Source organism: Neophocaena asiaeorientalis, unplaced genomic scaffold, assembly GCF_003031525.2.
Source record: "Neophocaena asiaeorientalis asiaeorientalis breed wild unplaced genomic scaffold, Neophocaena_asiaeorientalis_V1.1 scaffold505, whole genome shotgun sequence".
NCBI lineage: Eukaryota > Metazoa > Chordata > Mammalia > Artiodactyla > Phocoenidae > Neophocaena > Neophocaena asiaeorientalis.
The window spans coordinates 3312601-3326648 of record NW_020174704.1 but is presented as its reverse complement, the minus strand read 5'-3'; the positions used below and the strand labels follow the sequence as shown (position 1 = coordinate 3326648).

General features: G+C 40.6%; 1 protein-coding gene across 1 annotated transcript in view; it reads left to right on the top strand.

Annotated features, from left to right (window-relative positions):
• Nucleotides 1–14048, top strand: part of KLHL32 (kelch like family member 32) — a 229614-nt gene that overhangs the window by 121314 nt on the left and 94252 nt on the right. Inside the window, exon 5 of the mRNA XM_024759311.1 lies at nt 2100–2198. Within this exon, the coding sequence (XP_024615079.1) occupies nt 2100–2198 (99 nt within the window). The remainder of the gene's footprint in view (nt 1–2099; nt 2199–14048) is intronic.

The window sequence follows — 14048 nt, the reverse complement described above, 5'->3', positions numbered from 1 at the left end:
TGGGGCACGTTGAGTTTGAGCTGCCCATTAGACATCCAAGTGGTGATACAGAATAGGCCATTGAATATCAGAGTCTAGAGTTCAAGGGTGAGTTTGGGGCTGGAGAAACAAATTTGAGTGTAATCAGTGTGTAGATAATTTTAAAGCCATGATATCATCCACGGAGTAAGTAGAGAGAGGAAAGAAGAGATCTGGGGACTGAGCTCTGGGCATCTCCAAAGCTTACAGGTTGGGAAGGAGATGGAAAGGGACTCATTATTGAAGTAGAAGAAACCAAGAGAGGGAGCGTCGTCCTAGAGGGAAGGGAAGAAATCACTCCAGAAGAGGAAAGTCAGTTTTGCTAACTGCTGTTGGCTTGAGTAAGATTAAGTATTGAGAAATGGCTATTGGTTTTAGGGGTCACTGGTGACCTCGATGAGAGCATTTTTAGAGGAACAGTAGAAACAGAACTCAACAGGAGTGGGTTTGAGACAGAGCAGTGCAGAGCAAACAGCAGCATTTTATATAGACAGCTTCCCTGAGGAACTTTGTTATGAAGGGGAGCATGGACGGATCTGTGGGTTCAAGGGAGGGAATTTTTATTTCTTAAGATAAGAGCTGTAATGGCATATTTGTATGCTGATGGGAGTTATCATCCAGTAGAAGCGAACAGATGATGACTCAGGAACAAGAGGGGATGGTATCAGGCAGAGGGAGGTGGGATCTAGTGCACAAGGGGAGTGTTGAGGAGAGGAAAATGAGCTGGTACAGATATGAGTAGGTGGGTTGGTAGACTTGGTGGTGGGAGCCTTGGGAAGATCATGAGGTTGAAGTAAGGAAAGAGACGAGGGCTTCCCTGGTGGCGCAAGTGGCTGAGAGTCCACCTGCCGATGCAGGGGACGCGGGTTCATGCCCCGGTCCGGGAAGATCCCACATGCCGTGAAGCGGCTGGGCCCGTGAGCCATGGCGGCTGAGCCTGCGCGTCTGGAGCCTGTGCTCCGCAACGGGAGAGGCCACAACAGTGAGAGGCCCACGTACCGAAAAAAAAAAAAAAAAGAAAGAGACAAGGAGGTTGGAGGCTTGAGGAGAGAGGAGCGTGGGAGAAGAAATAGAGGGTGAGAGCGAGCTGACCCCATCAGTGTTTTTCAGGCTTCCCTGCATCAGAAGCACTGGCTTCCCTGCATCAAAAACAGCACTTGCTGGGCCTCACCTGAAAGTTTCTGATTCAGTTAGGTCTGGGGAGGTGCCCAGGAATTTGCAGTTTTCACGAGTTCCCAGGTGATGATGCTGATGCTGGTCCAGAGCATAGACCTTGGGCGTCACTGGGCTCGGGAAATGAGTTAGGATGGCTGGAGCAGCCCTAAAGGCCTCCTGTGTCTGGCAGTCTTGCATGTAAAGTGAATTTCGTCAACTTAGTTGTGTGTTTTTCTCCAGCCCGATTCACCAGCTCAAGAGCTGGCAGCAGTAGGCACAAAGTTGGACCTAACCAGAAAAAAAAGAATCGGTATCACCAGTGTATTGGGGAAGTTTTGCTTCTCTGTGATGCCTTTATATTCTGAAAATACTATTTCTACATATTTTCTTTGAAACATAAAGGATTAGAGAATCTGAGATTGAGAGGGAAAAAAAATGAAACTTTGTGGTTGAAGTTTACTATTGTAGGACCTCTGGTCCTGTATTTCAAGGAGAACTGTAAGCCCCATTTCTCTAAAATACCTGTTAACCATACTGTTTCTGTGATTTACTGAAGAATAACATTCTGAAATATACTTTGAAAAACTAAAATTCAGTTCTTTTGTGTTTATAAGATTATATTCATCATAAACTGAATTTGAAGGCTATTGTTCTTTGCAAACGTTCATATCCTCCTACAAAAATGAGTGGTTAAGTATGGAGTTTTATACACCAGATATGAGTATTGGGAATGAGAACTTAGCTGTTAGAATAAAGGCCACAGCTCATTAATCAGAATAGAAAAAAGAGAACTGGCTTCCATAATAAGGAACAGTATTAATTCAGGTATAGTATGTTAAGCAGCGATTTAAATGCAGTGTATTTGCATAGTAAGCAAGTATTAATTTGTAAGTAACTGATAGCTTTCTTTTATTAAAAAAAAACAGATTTTGTTGGAGCCAGGCGTGATCCAGGATGTGTTAGCAGCTGGCAGTCACCTACAGCTGTTGGAGCTTCTCAATTTATGTTCCCACTATCTCATCCAGGTATGTGAGCTTGCATCCTGCTAGTATGCCCTGCACATTCCTTCTCCCTGCAGTACCCCACCGACTGGAGCCCAGTGACAGGTAAAATGGAAGGGAGGGGGGTGGGAAATGTGGCCTGTGGTGGTAGAATTTCTCCAGGACACAGGCTGAGAGGCTCCTAAGAGGGCAGCTGCAGCTCTCATGTCCTACTTCCTGGCCCCGACCCTCCCTGCCCACCTCACTACCCCTGGGCGGCAGAGTAACTCAACAACCACACACAGGGTTCACTACTGGGGCCCTGGGAGATGATGCTGGGAAGGGTCTTGATTTGAAGCAATGCTCTCTGGTTGCAGAAATGCATGAGAAGTTGGTTAGTCAGTTAGGATTTCAGTAACAGTAGCTAACATATCATGAAGTCATACATAATTAATTGCTGCATGAACTTCCTGGGCAATAAATGCTGGAGAAGTGATGAGTGATCTGTGCATTCTTGCCCTGATTTGCTAGGGTTTCAGGAAAGGCTCTGCGAGGGGGAGGGAGAGAAAACTCCCATCCACCGAGCACCGATGCTTCACGTTTGGTCCTCACAACAACGTTGCACATTTTTATAGGCAAAAAAACCCAAAGATTTGAAATATACCCAGTTTTCCCAAAGTGACATAGCTGGTGAGTGATAGGGCTTTCTGATTCCAAAGACCTTTTTTTCCTTCTTGCATGAAAACCCTTTGTTTCAAGAGGAAGATATGGGACATCTTAGGCAGCTAGTACGGATGTGAATCTCTTTTATTTTTCAGAGAGTTAAGTACTAACCCCCTACATTGAGATCCTCCCATTTATTCCACTCGTATGACCTTTAACTTGCATATATTACGGCATTATAACAACAGTGAAAATAAGCTTAAAAAAATAATAAATCCACATAATTTAATTCTGTTGTCCTTGTGCACATGACATGTTATTAGTAAGTAGAAAAATCCTATTTTTTTCTGCCTAATTACATTATTTCCTTCCTAATAATTTCTCTAATTCTAAATATAGCCTTTACTTCTGTTACTCATTAGGTCATTTCCAAAGCTCTTTCTCATATATCATCTTATTTCATCCCCCCAGCAACCTCAGGAAATAGGAGCCAGTGTCTCCTAGGGAGACAGTGTGAGGAATGTCAGCCATGTTCACCTAAGGAGCAGTTCAAATACAGCATATGAAAGTTTTATCATTATCTCAGCATACTTAATCTAACAGTAAATGTTTAACTATTTTATCTTATTTTCCTTTCTTTTCTCCTCAATATTGTTGGGTGATATGGGAGACCTGTTTTAATCCCTTTCTGCAAGTAACAAATGGGAATAACATAGAAAGGTTATAAGACTTCAAAGGTGTGTGTTTGACTTGTGAAATTGAAATTACTTTTATTTGACATTTCTACATCAAATATTGCAACTTGTGCTTTCAGCATCATCACCTGATTCACTTTTTCCATGGCAGGTAATAATTAATGATGTGTGTTGACAAAAGTTTAGTTATAGTGCTAGTTATCATGATACACATTAAAATACAGTATATATACAGTGTGTGTGTGTGTGTGTGTGTGTGTGTGTGTGTGTGTGTAAACTTAAACCTATAATTCTCTCTAATGAGAATTCCAGATGAATGTTGGAAGTTAATGGGTATTTTTCCCTATCCCACCAGATGAACCTGTTGAGATACCAGGTGACTTGTGTGCACTTCGGAATTCAATTCTTGCAATTCATTATTTTGCTGAGGAAAAAAATGTGGCTTGCAAACAGATGTATTTTGTGGACAGTTCATTTATTATTAGCCTGCTTGAGCAGTGGTTAGAATTTTCACTGTCTTTTCACCAATGTTTGCATTTCATTCTCTTAAGTAACTTTCCTTTTCCTTTTTATCTGTGATGTTGCAAGATGGCCAACTTGTAGAAGGAAACTTGGACTATAAGGACTAAAGCCATGTGTATGCAGAAACCTTCATTATGTCACTCCTTTTCAAATATATACCCTGCCTCTCTTTTAGGATTATCAAATTACCAGAAGGGGTCAGTCTGCTTTCATATTTTGACATAGTCAAATAACTATACCTATTTATGATTTTTGGTATTATTGCTCAACTGATTTTTAATTTCCTATGGAATCATTTTATTGGGTATATAAAATATTTTCTGTTAAAATGAAAAATCTTCAGTGCTTAAAATGTACTTAGAAATTAAGACCCATCAACCAAGGCTAATATATTCTCCATTCTTGTTCGGTACTTTGCCCAATGAGGAGTTTGTGAAACCGTTTTCCTAAGATGTCTGGTATTGTTTTGTTGTTCTCAAATTACCATTATTTCAGAGATGTGGAGGGTAGAGCTCGGCTCTCAGTAGACCTCCTGCTGTCCTCCAGGGCGCGTTAAGAAGCGTATGCCAGGAGAAGTGCTGGGTGGGCACTTCCTGAGCTCCCTACCACACCCCAAGCCTCCCTGAGCTTCCGCGGCCATCGGCTAGTGCATTGACCTGAAGCTTCTTCTGCACATGCCTAGACGCCGCTGTTCCCCTCCACCCCAGCCAAGGGAAGGGACACTTTGAGGCCACTGTGTGGGCTCCTTTCTCTTGCTTTTCCTCTGGCAGGCTGCTGAGGGCTGGGACCCCACACCACAGGAGCAGTGCCCCTCTTGTCAGTGAGGACAGCCATCAAATTAGCTTCCCAGGCTGTGAGGTCTTGTCCGTATTCATTTTTGGCTCCAGGCCCTCGAATCAGGCCTGTCATTGAGAACACACATGTTCTCCGTGCATGTTGCTGAGATTAACTGGTAGCCTGGCAATGAAAGCAGCTAAATGATTTGGGGTGGGGTGAGTACAAGGGGAATGGCTACAGTAATAGCCCATCATCCCAAGATGAGGGATTTACAGACAACTGCTCAAGTTTGCATCCTTTCTCACTTGCTTTGCAATGAAATGCTGTAGGACTCTGTCCTGTGTAGCCTGTCGTGTTATATATCATTAATAACCATGACCTGTCAGACTTATCTGCTGAGATTCAGTCCCAAATAAAGTGTGAATGCTTCTTTCCCTTTTCCTCCCTCTGCTCGTCTTCCTTGTCCATTGTGCTTTTTAAAATTTTTTTTAAATTTAAATTTTTTTAATTTAAAAAATTTTTAAAAATTTCATCAGAAAGATGAACCAATTCATTAAAGAGCAATATTTGTGTATAAAAAGGGCTCAGTAAAATGTGTAAATTTTCTTGTTTTTCAGTGTATGCATGTTTACATGAATGTCATTCACTATGTTAAATCTTGTAAAGGAATCTGTGCAGACCATCCTCAGAGAGATGGGCTATGGATATAGAGATTCTGATGTGTCTGCTGATTTACCGAGTCCCTCAGATAAACATTACAAACTTTTTGAGTACAGTTTATTTTCCCAAACTTTGATTTTTTTCTAACCTTTTTTAAAATTAGCTTCTGAACATCTGTACCTAAACATCACACAGGCAATTCAAACCTAACATGAGAAAACCTACCCTTTTCTCTGTTGATGGTACCATCAATGTGTTAGTTGTCTAGAAATTTGGACATAGTCTCAGACCCCTTCCTCACCACCATATCCAATCAATTACCAAGTTGGGTTGATGCTACCTACCAAATATCTCTCAGACCTGATCCTTTTCTCCATTGCTAATTTTCTTACCTTTCTTTAGACTCTCACCGTCATTAGGTATATGTTATAAGAGTTCATAATTTCCTCCTAAGGGGCCTGCTTGTTTCTATCCTCTATCTATGCCAAGCCATAGTCCCCAGAGCCATCATTATCTTTCCCAGGAAAGAGAACCAGCATTTATTGAGAGCCTATCTGTATTGAGTGTTTTGCACAAAAATTCCCATTTCTCCTCTGCTAAGCAACCCCTTAAGGCAGGTGAGAGTTCTTTTATTTTTACAGGTGGAGAAACCTAAATTCAGAACTAGGATGTTGATCGGATTTGGAAATGTCTATTAGCTCCCCTAATGACCATTTGGCAGCATCATTTCACCTGCAGAAACTCTCCAAGGCCAGGCCTGTTCTTCCCCAACCTCATCACCAGTCCTCATGCCTTTCCTAGTCTGCTCTGTTCTGGACCCTAAGGCCTTCCTTTCATGTTGGAACTTGTCATTGGGAGGGAAGACTAGGTGGTAGAGGTCCTGAGTGACAAGCAGAGCCTTCCGTCATTGCCTTCAGATTGTACCAAGGGTCAGGAGTAGGCAACACACACACAGACACACACACACAGACACACACAGACACACCACCCTTCCAAACTGTCCCCTGTCATAAGATCAGGATACTGGCCACTGGACTTTGTGTTGTATCCCCTGAAAGTGATATATTAGGAGATACACATGCTTTGCTGAAAATGTCATTTTTTGTAATTAGCTTTCAAAAAAAAAGTTTGTACATATTGTACTCTCTCCCCCAAATAAATGCTATATCCTATTATTTGATTAGCAAGTTTTCTTTTTGTTTGCCAAGTATCGGCCTTTATTGTGAAATGCAATTTAAATATATTGACAAGAAAGAGCCCTCACTAGACTTTCTGAATAAGATCACCAAAGGGGTGAATTAACTCCTTTTGATAGGAATATACTTTTAGTATCTACTCCTAGGCAGCAGGTGGCAGTGTGAATCCACCAGAATTCAGTAGTTAATTTAAAGCAAAAATCAGAAAAAATGAAAAGAAAAATTATTTATTTTGCTACATATTAGTTTTCTGACCTAATCAGTAAAAAAGTCATTATTCACACCACACTGGGCAATATGCCTTGTAATTTTTAACAAATAATAGGAAACTGTTAATGTGTTCACAGGAAATACAGTTTTGTCTTGGGCTGCTGTGGTCATTTATCACTGCACTTTGTGAAATCACTCATTTGTTCTAATTTGAATGTAAATGACTCTAAGGTTTTACAAATAAGGTGACAGACTCACATAAATGTAATTGCAGGGTTCATCTCCCTCTTTTTATATATCACTCATTAGGTTATGAATTAAATACATCATATTAAACCAGGGGCATGTCCAATGATGATATTGTAATGGCAAATTACTCTATGCTATTAGAGGTGTATTTTTTATTCATGGACATTAATTTGTCATTAAGCGGCATTAGTTTAGCACTTTTATGGGGAAGACGTGACCTGAAAGAGGAGACGTGCTGCTGTGATGTGAGAGGAAAGGGACAGGAGTGCTCTAGGTAGAGCATTTTATCACTGTAACGAAAACGGGGGTCGGGGGGGGGGCGTTCTATCCTGTTTTCATTTGTTTTTGTTTTCTGCTTTTACAAGCATAAAAGATCATTTCCCCAGATTGAAGGCGTTTTTCTGTTTACAGTGTGCACATTTGGATCGTCTCGTAGAGCGAAGCCAAAATTCTTACTATTAATCATTCAGAAGCCAAGTAAAGGGAGCAGGAGGGAGGAAGTGACTTCCTGCCCTAAATCTCCCTCCTCTGTGACTGATGCTTATTAGTCATCCCTTGTCTTCATTTAGTTTTACACTAAATGGGCTACCATGAGAATTAGTCATTTTCTCTCTTCAGTGAAGGTACAAAGGTTTAAAGAACGTTATTCTCTCATGAGGGTATTAGGAAGAATTCTGGGTATTTCTGGTTTTTTTTTTTTTTTTTACATAAATGGTGATTTTACTGTTCTTTTACTTAGAAAATATTTTTTTCCTTTCAACTCTGGGAAACACAGGATCCTTGAAATAGCTTCGCAGAAGCAGAAAGTATCTGAGTGCTGCTTTTGCATCAATTTCCTCATGGGCTTACTGTGGTTGGAAATTACCCACCCCAGTTAGGGACTCTTGAAGGCAGGGGTCATGCCTTACATCTCTTTATATCTTACCCCCTCCCTCCCATCGCATCACAACAGCTCAGTGTCTGTATTGGTCAGCTTGGCCTGCTATCACAGCAAGATACCACAGACTGGGTGATTTAAACAGATATTTATTTTTCACAGTCTGGAGGCTAGAAGTCTAAGATAAAGGTGCTAACCTGGTCAGGCTCTGATGAGGGCTCTCTTCCTGGCTTGCAGATGGCCACCTTTTGGCTATGTTCTCACATGGCAGAGAGAAAGAGACAGCAAGCTCTCTGGTGTCTCTTCTCCTTTTTTTTTTTTTTTTTCTTATTTATTTTATTGTGGCTGTGTTGGGTCTCCGTTGCTGCGCGCAGGCTTTTCTCTGGTTGCAGCGCGTGGGCTTCTCACTATGGTGGCTTCTCTTGCTGTGGAGCAGGGGCTCTAGGCGCGTGGGCTTCAGTAGTTGTGGCACGCAGGCACAGTAGTTGTGACTCACAGGCTCTAGAGCGCAGGCACGGGCTTAGTTTCTCCATGGCAAGCGGGATCTTCCTGGATCAGGGTTCGAACCTGTGCCCCTGCATTGGCAGGCAGATTCTTAACCACTGCGCCAGCAGGGAAGGCCCTCTGGTGTCTCTTCTTATGAGAACACTGATCCCATCCTGAGGGCCCCACCCTCATGACCTCATCTAAACCCAACTGCCTCCCAAAGTCACATCGCCAAATACCATCATACTGGGACTTAGAACATCAGCATATGAATTTTGCAAGGACACAGTTCAGTCCATAGCAGTGTGTGTTGAGGGAACGAATGGTGCATCCATTCAGTAATTTGTTTCTTGCTTAAATATTGAAATTTTATATTATGGGAGGAAAATATGTTAATAAGTCAGTCTTACATTAGTTTTACCCATTGAATACAGTTTTTTTGAAGTTGAAAATACTTTCTATGGGGATTGCATTTGGCACTGAAGATCTTGCATATTTTACAGTATTTCTTAATAGGTTATCATTTTTAAAATAAGTAATACTACAATGACTTATAGGAGGTTATCTCTTCCAAATAATGCGTTATTATAATTTTAATTATTAAATTAGCAGTATCTCCTAAATACATAATATATAGTGGGTGCTCTGAATAGAATAATTTATCCTCAAGGTTGAGAAATTATAACTTGTTTTTCTCCACTGCTGAGCTATTTTTTTCCCGTATTAGATAAGACAAATTATTATACCAACATATATATTGAATAGGCCCCTAATCAAATACACTGAGTGCTATTCCACAGTTCACTAGAGCTGATACTCTTGTATTTGGCGAAAGTTAAAGTACGAATTTTGGAAAATATATTACAAACAGTTTAATCTTTCAGATTTTTTTTAAAGTCAGTGAAAATGATCAGAAAGGGTAGAAATGTATCAGCCCTACTAAATCATAGCCAGCTACTAATTATTTGTTCTAATCATGAGTATTTGCTATCTGGCATGGGTGATCCAGAATACCAAAATTTTCAAATATCATTAATATTTGGCTCTAAAATATATCATAAGTTTTTTAGCAGCCATTTTAGGATCCCAGTTAATCTTTTCATATGCTATTATCTTGGCTTTTCTTCCCTAAGCCCACACCGAAGGATGTCAGTGACAGCCCAGAGACACACTGGCTGGCCAAGGAAGTCATTTTGGCATTTTAATTTGTTATGTGGGTAATCTGGGGTTCACTATGTCTTTATTGTTTGTGAGTTTTTAAAGACAAGAAAGATTGTCTTGAAGGATTTTTCTAATATTAGTAATTTCTATTCTAAGCTAACTGTTGTGTGGTGGGCAATTTTAAAATCACTTTCAGCCTATTTTTCTCAAAAATAAGATGCTTCCAATATTTTACTAATGCTAGAGTTCAGAATCAATAAACAAAGCAAACAAAATCAATCTCACTTAATTCCATTATCAATACTTGAAATTAGGGGCATTAAAAGAAAATCTATGTTTCATTTAAGATATTCATCCTCCTGTTCACCCCCCACCTGCAGATATTTCTGCCCATAAATGTCTGCCCTATTCTCTAAGGCTAAACTGCCTTTCAGCAACTTGATGCATCAGAAGACATTGGAACCATGTGTTTCCCATGGTTCCAATGTCTTCTCCACTGGCTCCTTCCTTTCATTTTTAAAATAGGATCAATAAGATGGGAGAAACTTTTCTTCTTTTCTCACGATCACAACTCGCTCCTTCCGTTCACTACCAAACTGGGAGCAGTGTCTGCACTTCCTTACCTCCTATTCATTCTTCAGTCCTATTGAACTCAGTCCTCTGCCTTCATTACTCCCCAAAGGCTGTTCCAATAAAGGTCCCCAAAGCCTTCTAATCGTCAAAGGCTGTGGGCCTTTTATGGTCTTTAATGTGACCACTCTACAGCCTTCCGACAGTGGTTATTAGCTCCTTTCTTTCCTACACTTCTATTTTCTCAAGACTCTCTCCTGTTCTCCTTCTACTTCTTTTCAATTCCTTTACAAACTCTTCTTCCATCAGCTCTGTGAATATCCCTCTGGGTACAGTGATGCCATGTGGGTGCCCTTCTCTTCTGCTCACCATCACTCTCTTTCATCCACATTTGGAGGATTGCAGTCTCCTCTCCTGAGCGCCAAGCTCTGTGTTCAGCTGTTTCCACTCGGCTGGCATCCACATGCGTCTCAGTTCACTGTCACCCATTCTACTCACCTGTTCCTCCTCCCACTCTTTGTTAAAGAACCATTATCCATGTAGTAACCCAAACCAGAAACTTTGGCATAATCTTATGTTGCTCCATGATCTTATTAATCTCAATACATTCTATTGGTTTAACCTCTTAAATTGTTCTCACATATGCCTTCTTGTCTTTCTTCATTGTCACTGCCATCATTCAGATCTGGATTATTTTTCCTAGATGTTCCTGCAGTAGCTCAACTGACCTTCCTGTCTGTTGACTAAAGCTAATCAATACTTTGCTGTGTAACCTAAGTTATTTTTCCGGCCCACAAAACAATTTCTTTCCCTAAAACACAAGCTGGATCCCTGTCTCCTGGTTACAAACTAGGTTTCTAACCTTGTCCTTTTAATTTCTTGCCTCCTTCATGTGCCCTATTCTTACTGTACCCAAGGATAGCATGTTTTATCTTCTCTAAGCCAACTGCCTAGTCAGCATTTCCTCTTGGATATCCCACAGGCATATGACCTTTCTGAGTGTTAACCCAAGCCAGAAACCCAGGAGTCATCCTAAAATATTTCATCTCCTTGTGCTCCACATAGGCTATCACCAAAACCTTTCAATTCTACCTCCCTAAATTTTTTTTTAAGACACTGTTTTTAAAGAGTAATTTTTGGGTTCACAACAAATGTGAAAGGTGGCTACAGAGATTTCCTATGTACCCCCTGCCCCCATTATCAACATCCTCCACCAGAGTAGGTACATTTGTTACAATTGGTGGACCTACTATCACATCACTATCACCCAGAGTCCACAGTTTACATTAAGGGTCACTCCTGGTGTTCTACATTCTGTAGGTTTGGACAAAGGTGTAATGACATGCATCTACCATTACAGTATCATACAGAATAGTCTTACTGCCCTAAAAATCCTCTGTGCTCTGCCTGTTCATCCCTCCCTCTCCTCCCCACAACGCCTGGTAACCACTGATCTTTTTCTATCTCCACAGTTTCACCTTTTCCAGAACGTCATATAGTTGGATTCATACAGTATGTAGCATTTCCAGATTGTCTTCTTTTGCTTAGTAATATGCATTTAAATCTCCTCTGTGTCTTTTCATGGCTTGATAGCTCATTTCTTTTTAGTGCTGCATGGCATTCCATTGTCTGGATGGACCACAGTTTACTTACCCCTTCACTTACTGAAGGACGTCTTGGTCACTTCAAGTTCAGGCAATTACGATTAAGCTGTTACAAACATCTGTGTGCAGGGCTTGGGTGAACTCCCTTAACTTTTTAAATCTCTCTCATTCTCTCTATTTCTATTTCCACCATCTTAATTCAAATCTTCAATACTTATTTCCTGGACTAAAGAAACTTCCTGCTAACCAATGGACCTACCTGCCTTCACTCCTGCCTCACCCCAGTGCCTCCTTCAAAACAAGGTTCATTCCTCTTGAAGTGGTTCACAGGTTCCATTTTTATTATGAAACTTCCTATCGCTTTAGCCTTCTTTTTTTTAAAAAAAAAAAAAGTTACTACCCACATGCTATACCACAATCATTGTGAACTTCATGCATGTCCCCGTGCCCAAACCTCTTTGTATGAAGCCTTCTTCTCCATGGATTATTCTTCCCTCGTTATGTCACCCTATGAGTTCCTCTTTAACCTGCAAGTAGCTTGCTCATGTGTTATAGCTCCTCTTCCAGAGCTGCCTGATAAATCCACCTAGTTGGAGGTGGATTTCCCTCCTCTTCATTAATTACAGGCATTCTTCCAGAGTGCTGATCACACCATATTATTTGTATTGATTGACTTATCTGTCTCCCTGTGATATAAGTTCATGTCCCAGAGTTGTGTGACCTTGAGCAAGTTACATAACCTCTTTGCCCACAAATACAGATGTGATACAGATATGATACCGTATATACAATGTACATCTTAGGAGTGTTGGAGTGTTCGTGAGATAGTGCATGCAAAGTATCCTATAGCATAGTATCCTACACACAGTAGGTACCCTGAAAACCAGAGCCAATAGAATTGCATGCTTCACTTGTGAATTTCTCTATTAATTCCACAGTTAACCTTCCTACCCACTTCCGTCACTCCGGTCTTTCTTCATTCCTGGAAATGTCACAAATTTTACTACCTACTTCCAATCAACAGCATATTGGACCAGGCTGTTCCTGAATATTTTGGAAATAATAACCATTCTGTAAAAGGTATTTTTCCTTTGCGCCACTTCTCTTAGCTTTTGTAGAAGTGCCTGTATTGTTTTAGAAAAAAAAAGTCACAAATAATTATATGAACCATCACTTTCTCCCTGTCTCTGATAAGTGAAAACACCACACTGAAATTATACTTTAGTAAATAGTAAAAATTGATGCTTTTAAAAGCAACATAATACTTGGTGTTGCTACTTTTTTATTTATTTAGTTTTTATTGGAGTATAATTGCTTTACAATGGTGTTAGTTTCTGCTTTATAACAAAGTGAATCAGTTATACATACACATATATCCTCATATCTCTTCCCTCTTGCGTCTCCCTCCTTTCCACCCTCCCTGTCCCACCCACTAGGTGGTCACAAAGCACCGAGCTGATCTCCCTGTGCTATGCGGCTGCTTCCCACTAGCTATCTGTTTTACATTTAGTAGTGTATATATGTCCATGCCACTCTCTCACTTTGTCACAGCTTACCCTTCCCCCTCCCCGTGTCCTCAAGTCCATTCTCTAGTAGGTCTGTATCTTTATTCCCGTCTCGCCCCTAGGTTCTTCATGACCATTTTTGTTTGTTTGTTTTTTAGATTCCATATATATGTGTTAGCATATGGTGTTTGTTTTTCTCTTTCTGACTGACTTCATTCTGTATGACAGTCTCTAGGTCCAGCCACCTCACTACAAGTAACTCAATTTCATTTCTTTTTATGGCTGAGTAATATTCCATTGTATATAAGCAGCAACCTAAGTGTCCATCAACAGATGAATGGATAAAGAAAATGTGGCACATATATACAATGGCGTTGCTGCTTTTAAATAGGAAGTTTCGTTTTATTGTTTCCCCTGCCCTTCCTGTAAATAAAACATATTGCTGCATCCTCATATACAGAATTCAAGGAGAAATTGGAAAAATCTTTTATCTCTAGCTCTAGTGCATAGTAGTTGCTTAGAAACGCGTATTTGTTTGCGTTCCTTCTACATGTGCCAGGAGAGTTCCCTGTGATAGGAATTTTCTGTAATACAGTTGCATGGTATCCTAAGTTCCCCGACTAGAGGAAATACAGGCAGTGCATTTGTTTAACAGAAGGAAGATCTAAGTCCTTACAAGGAGACTGCTGTCCATATGCCTCCCTCTCTCCAGGTGTCTTT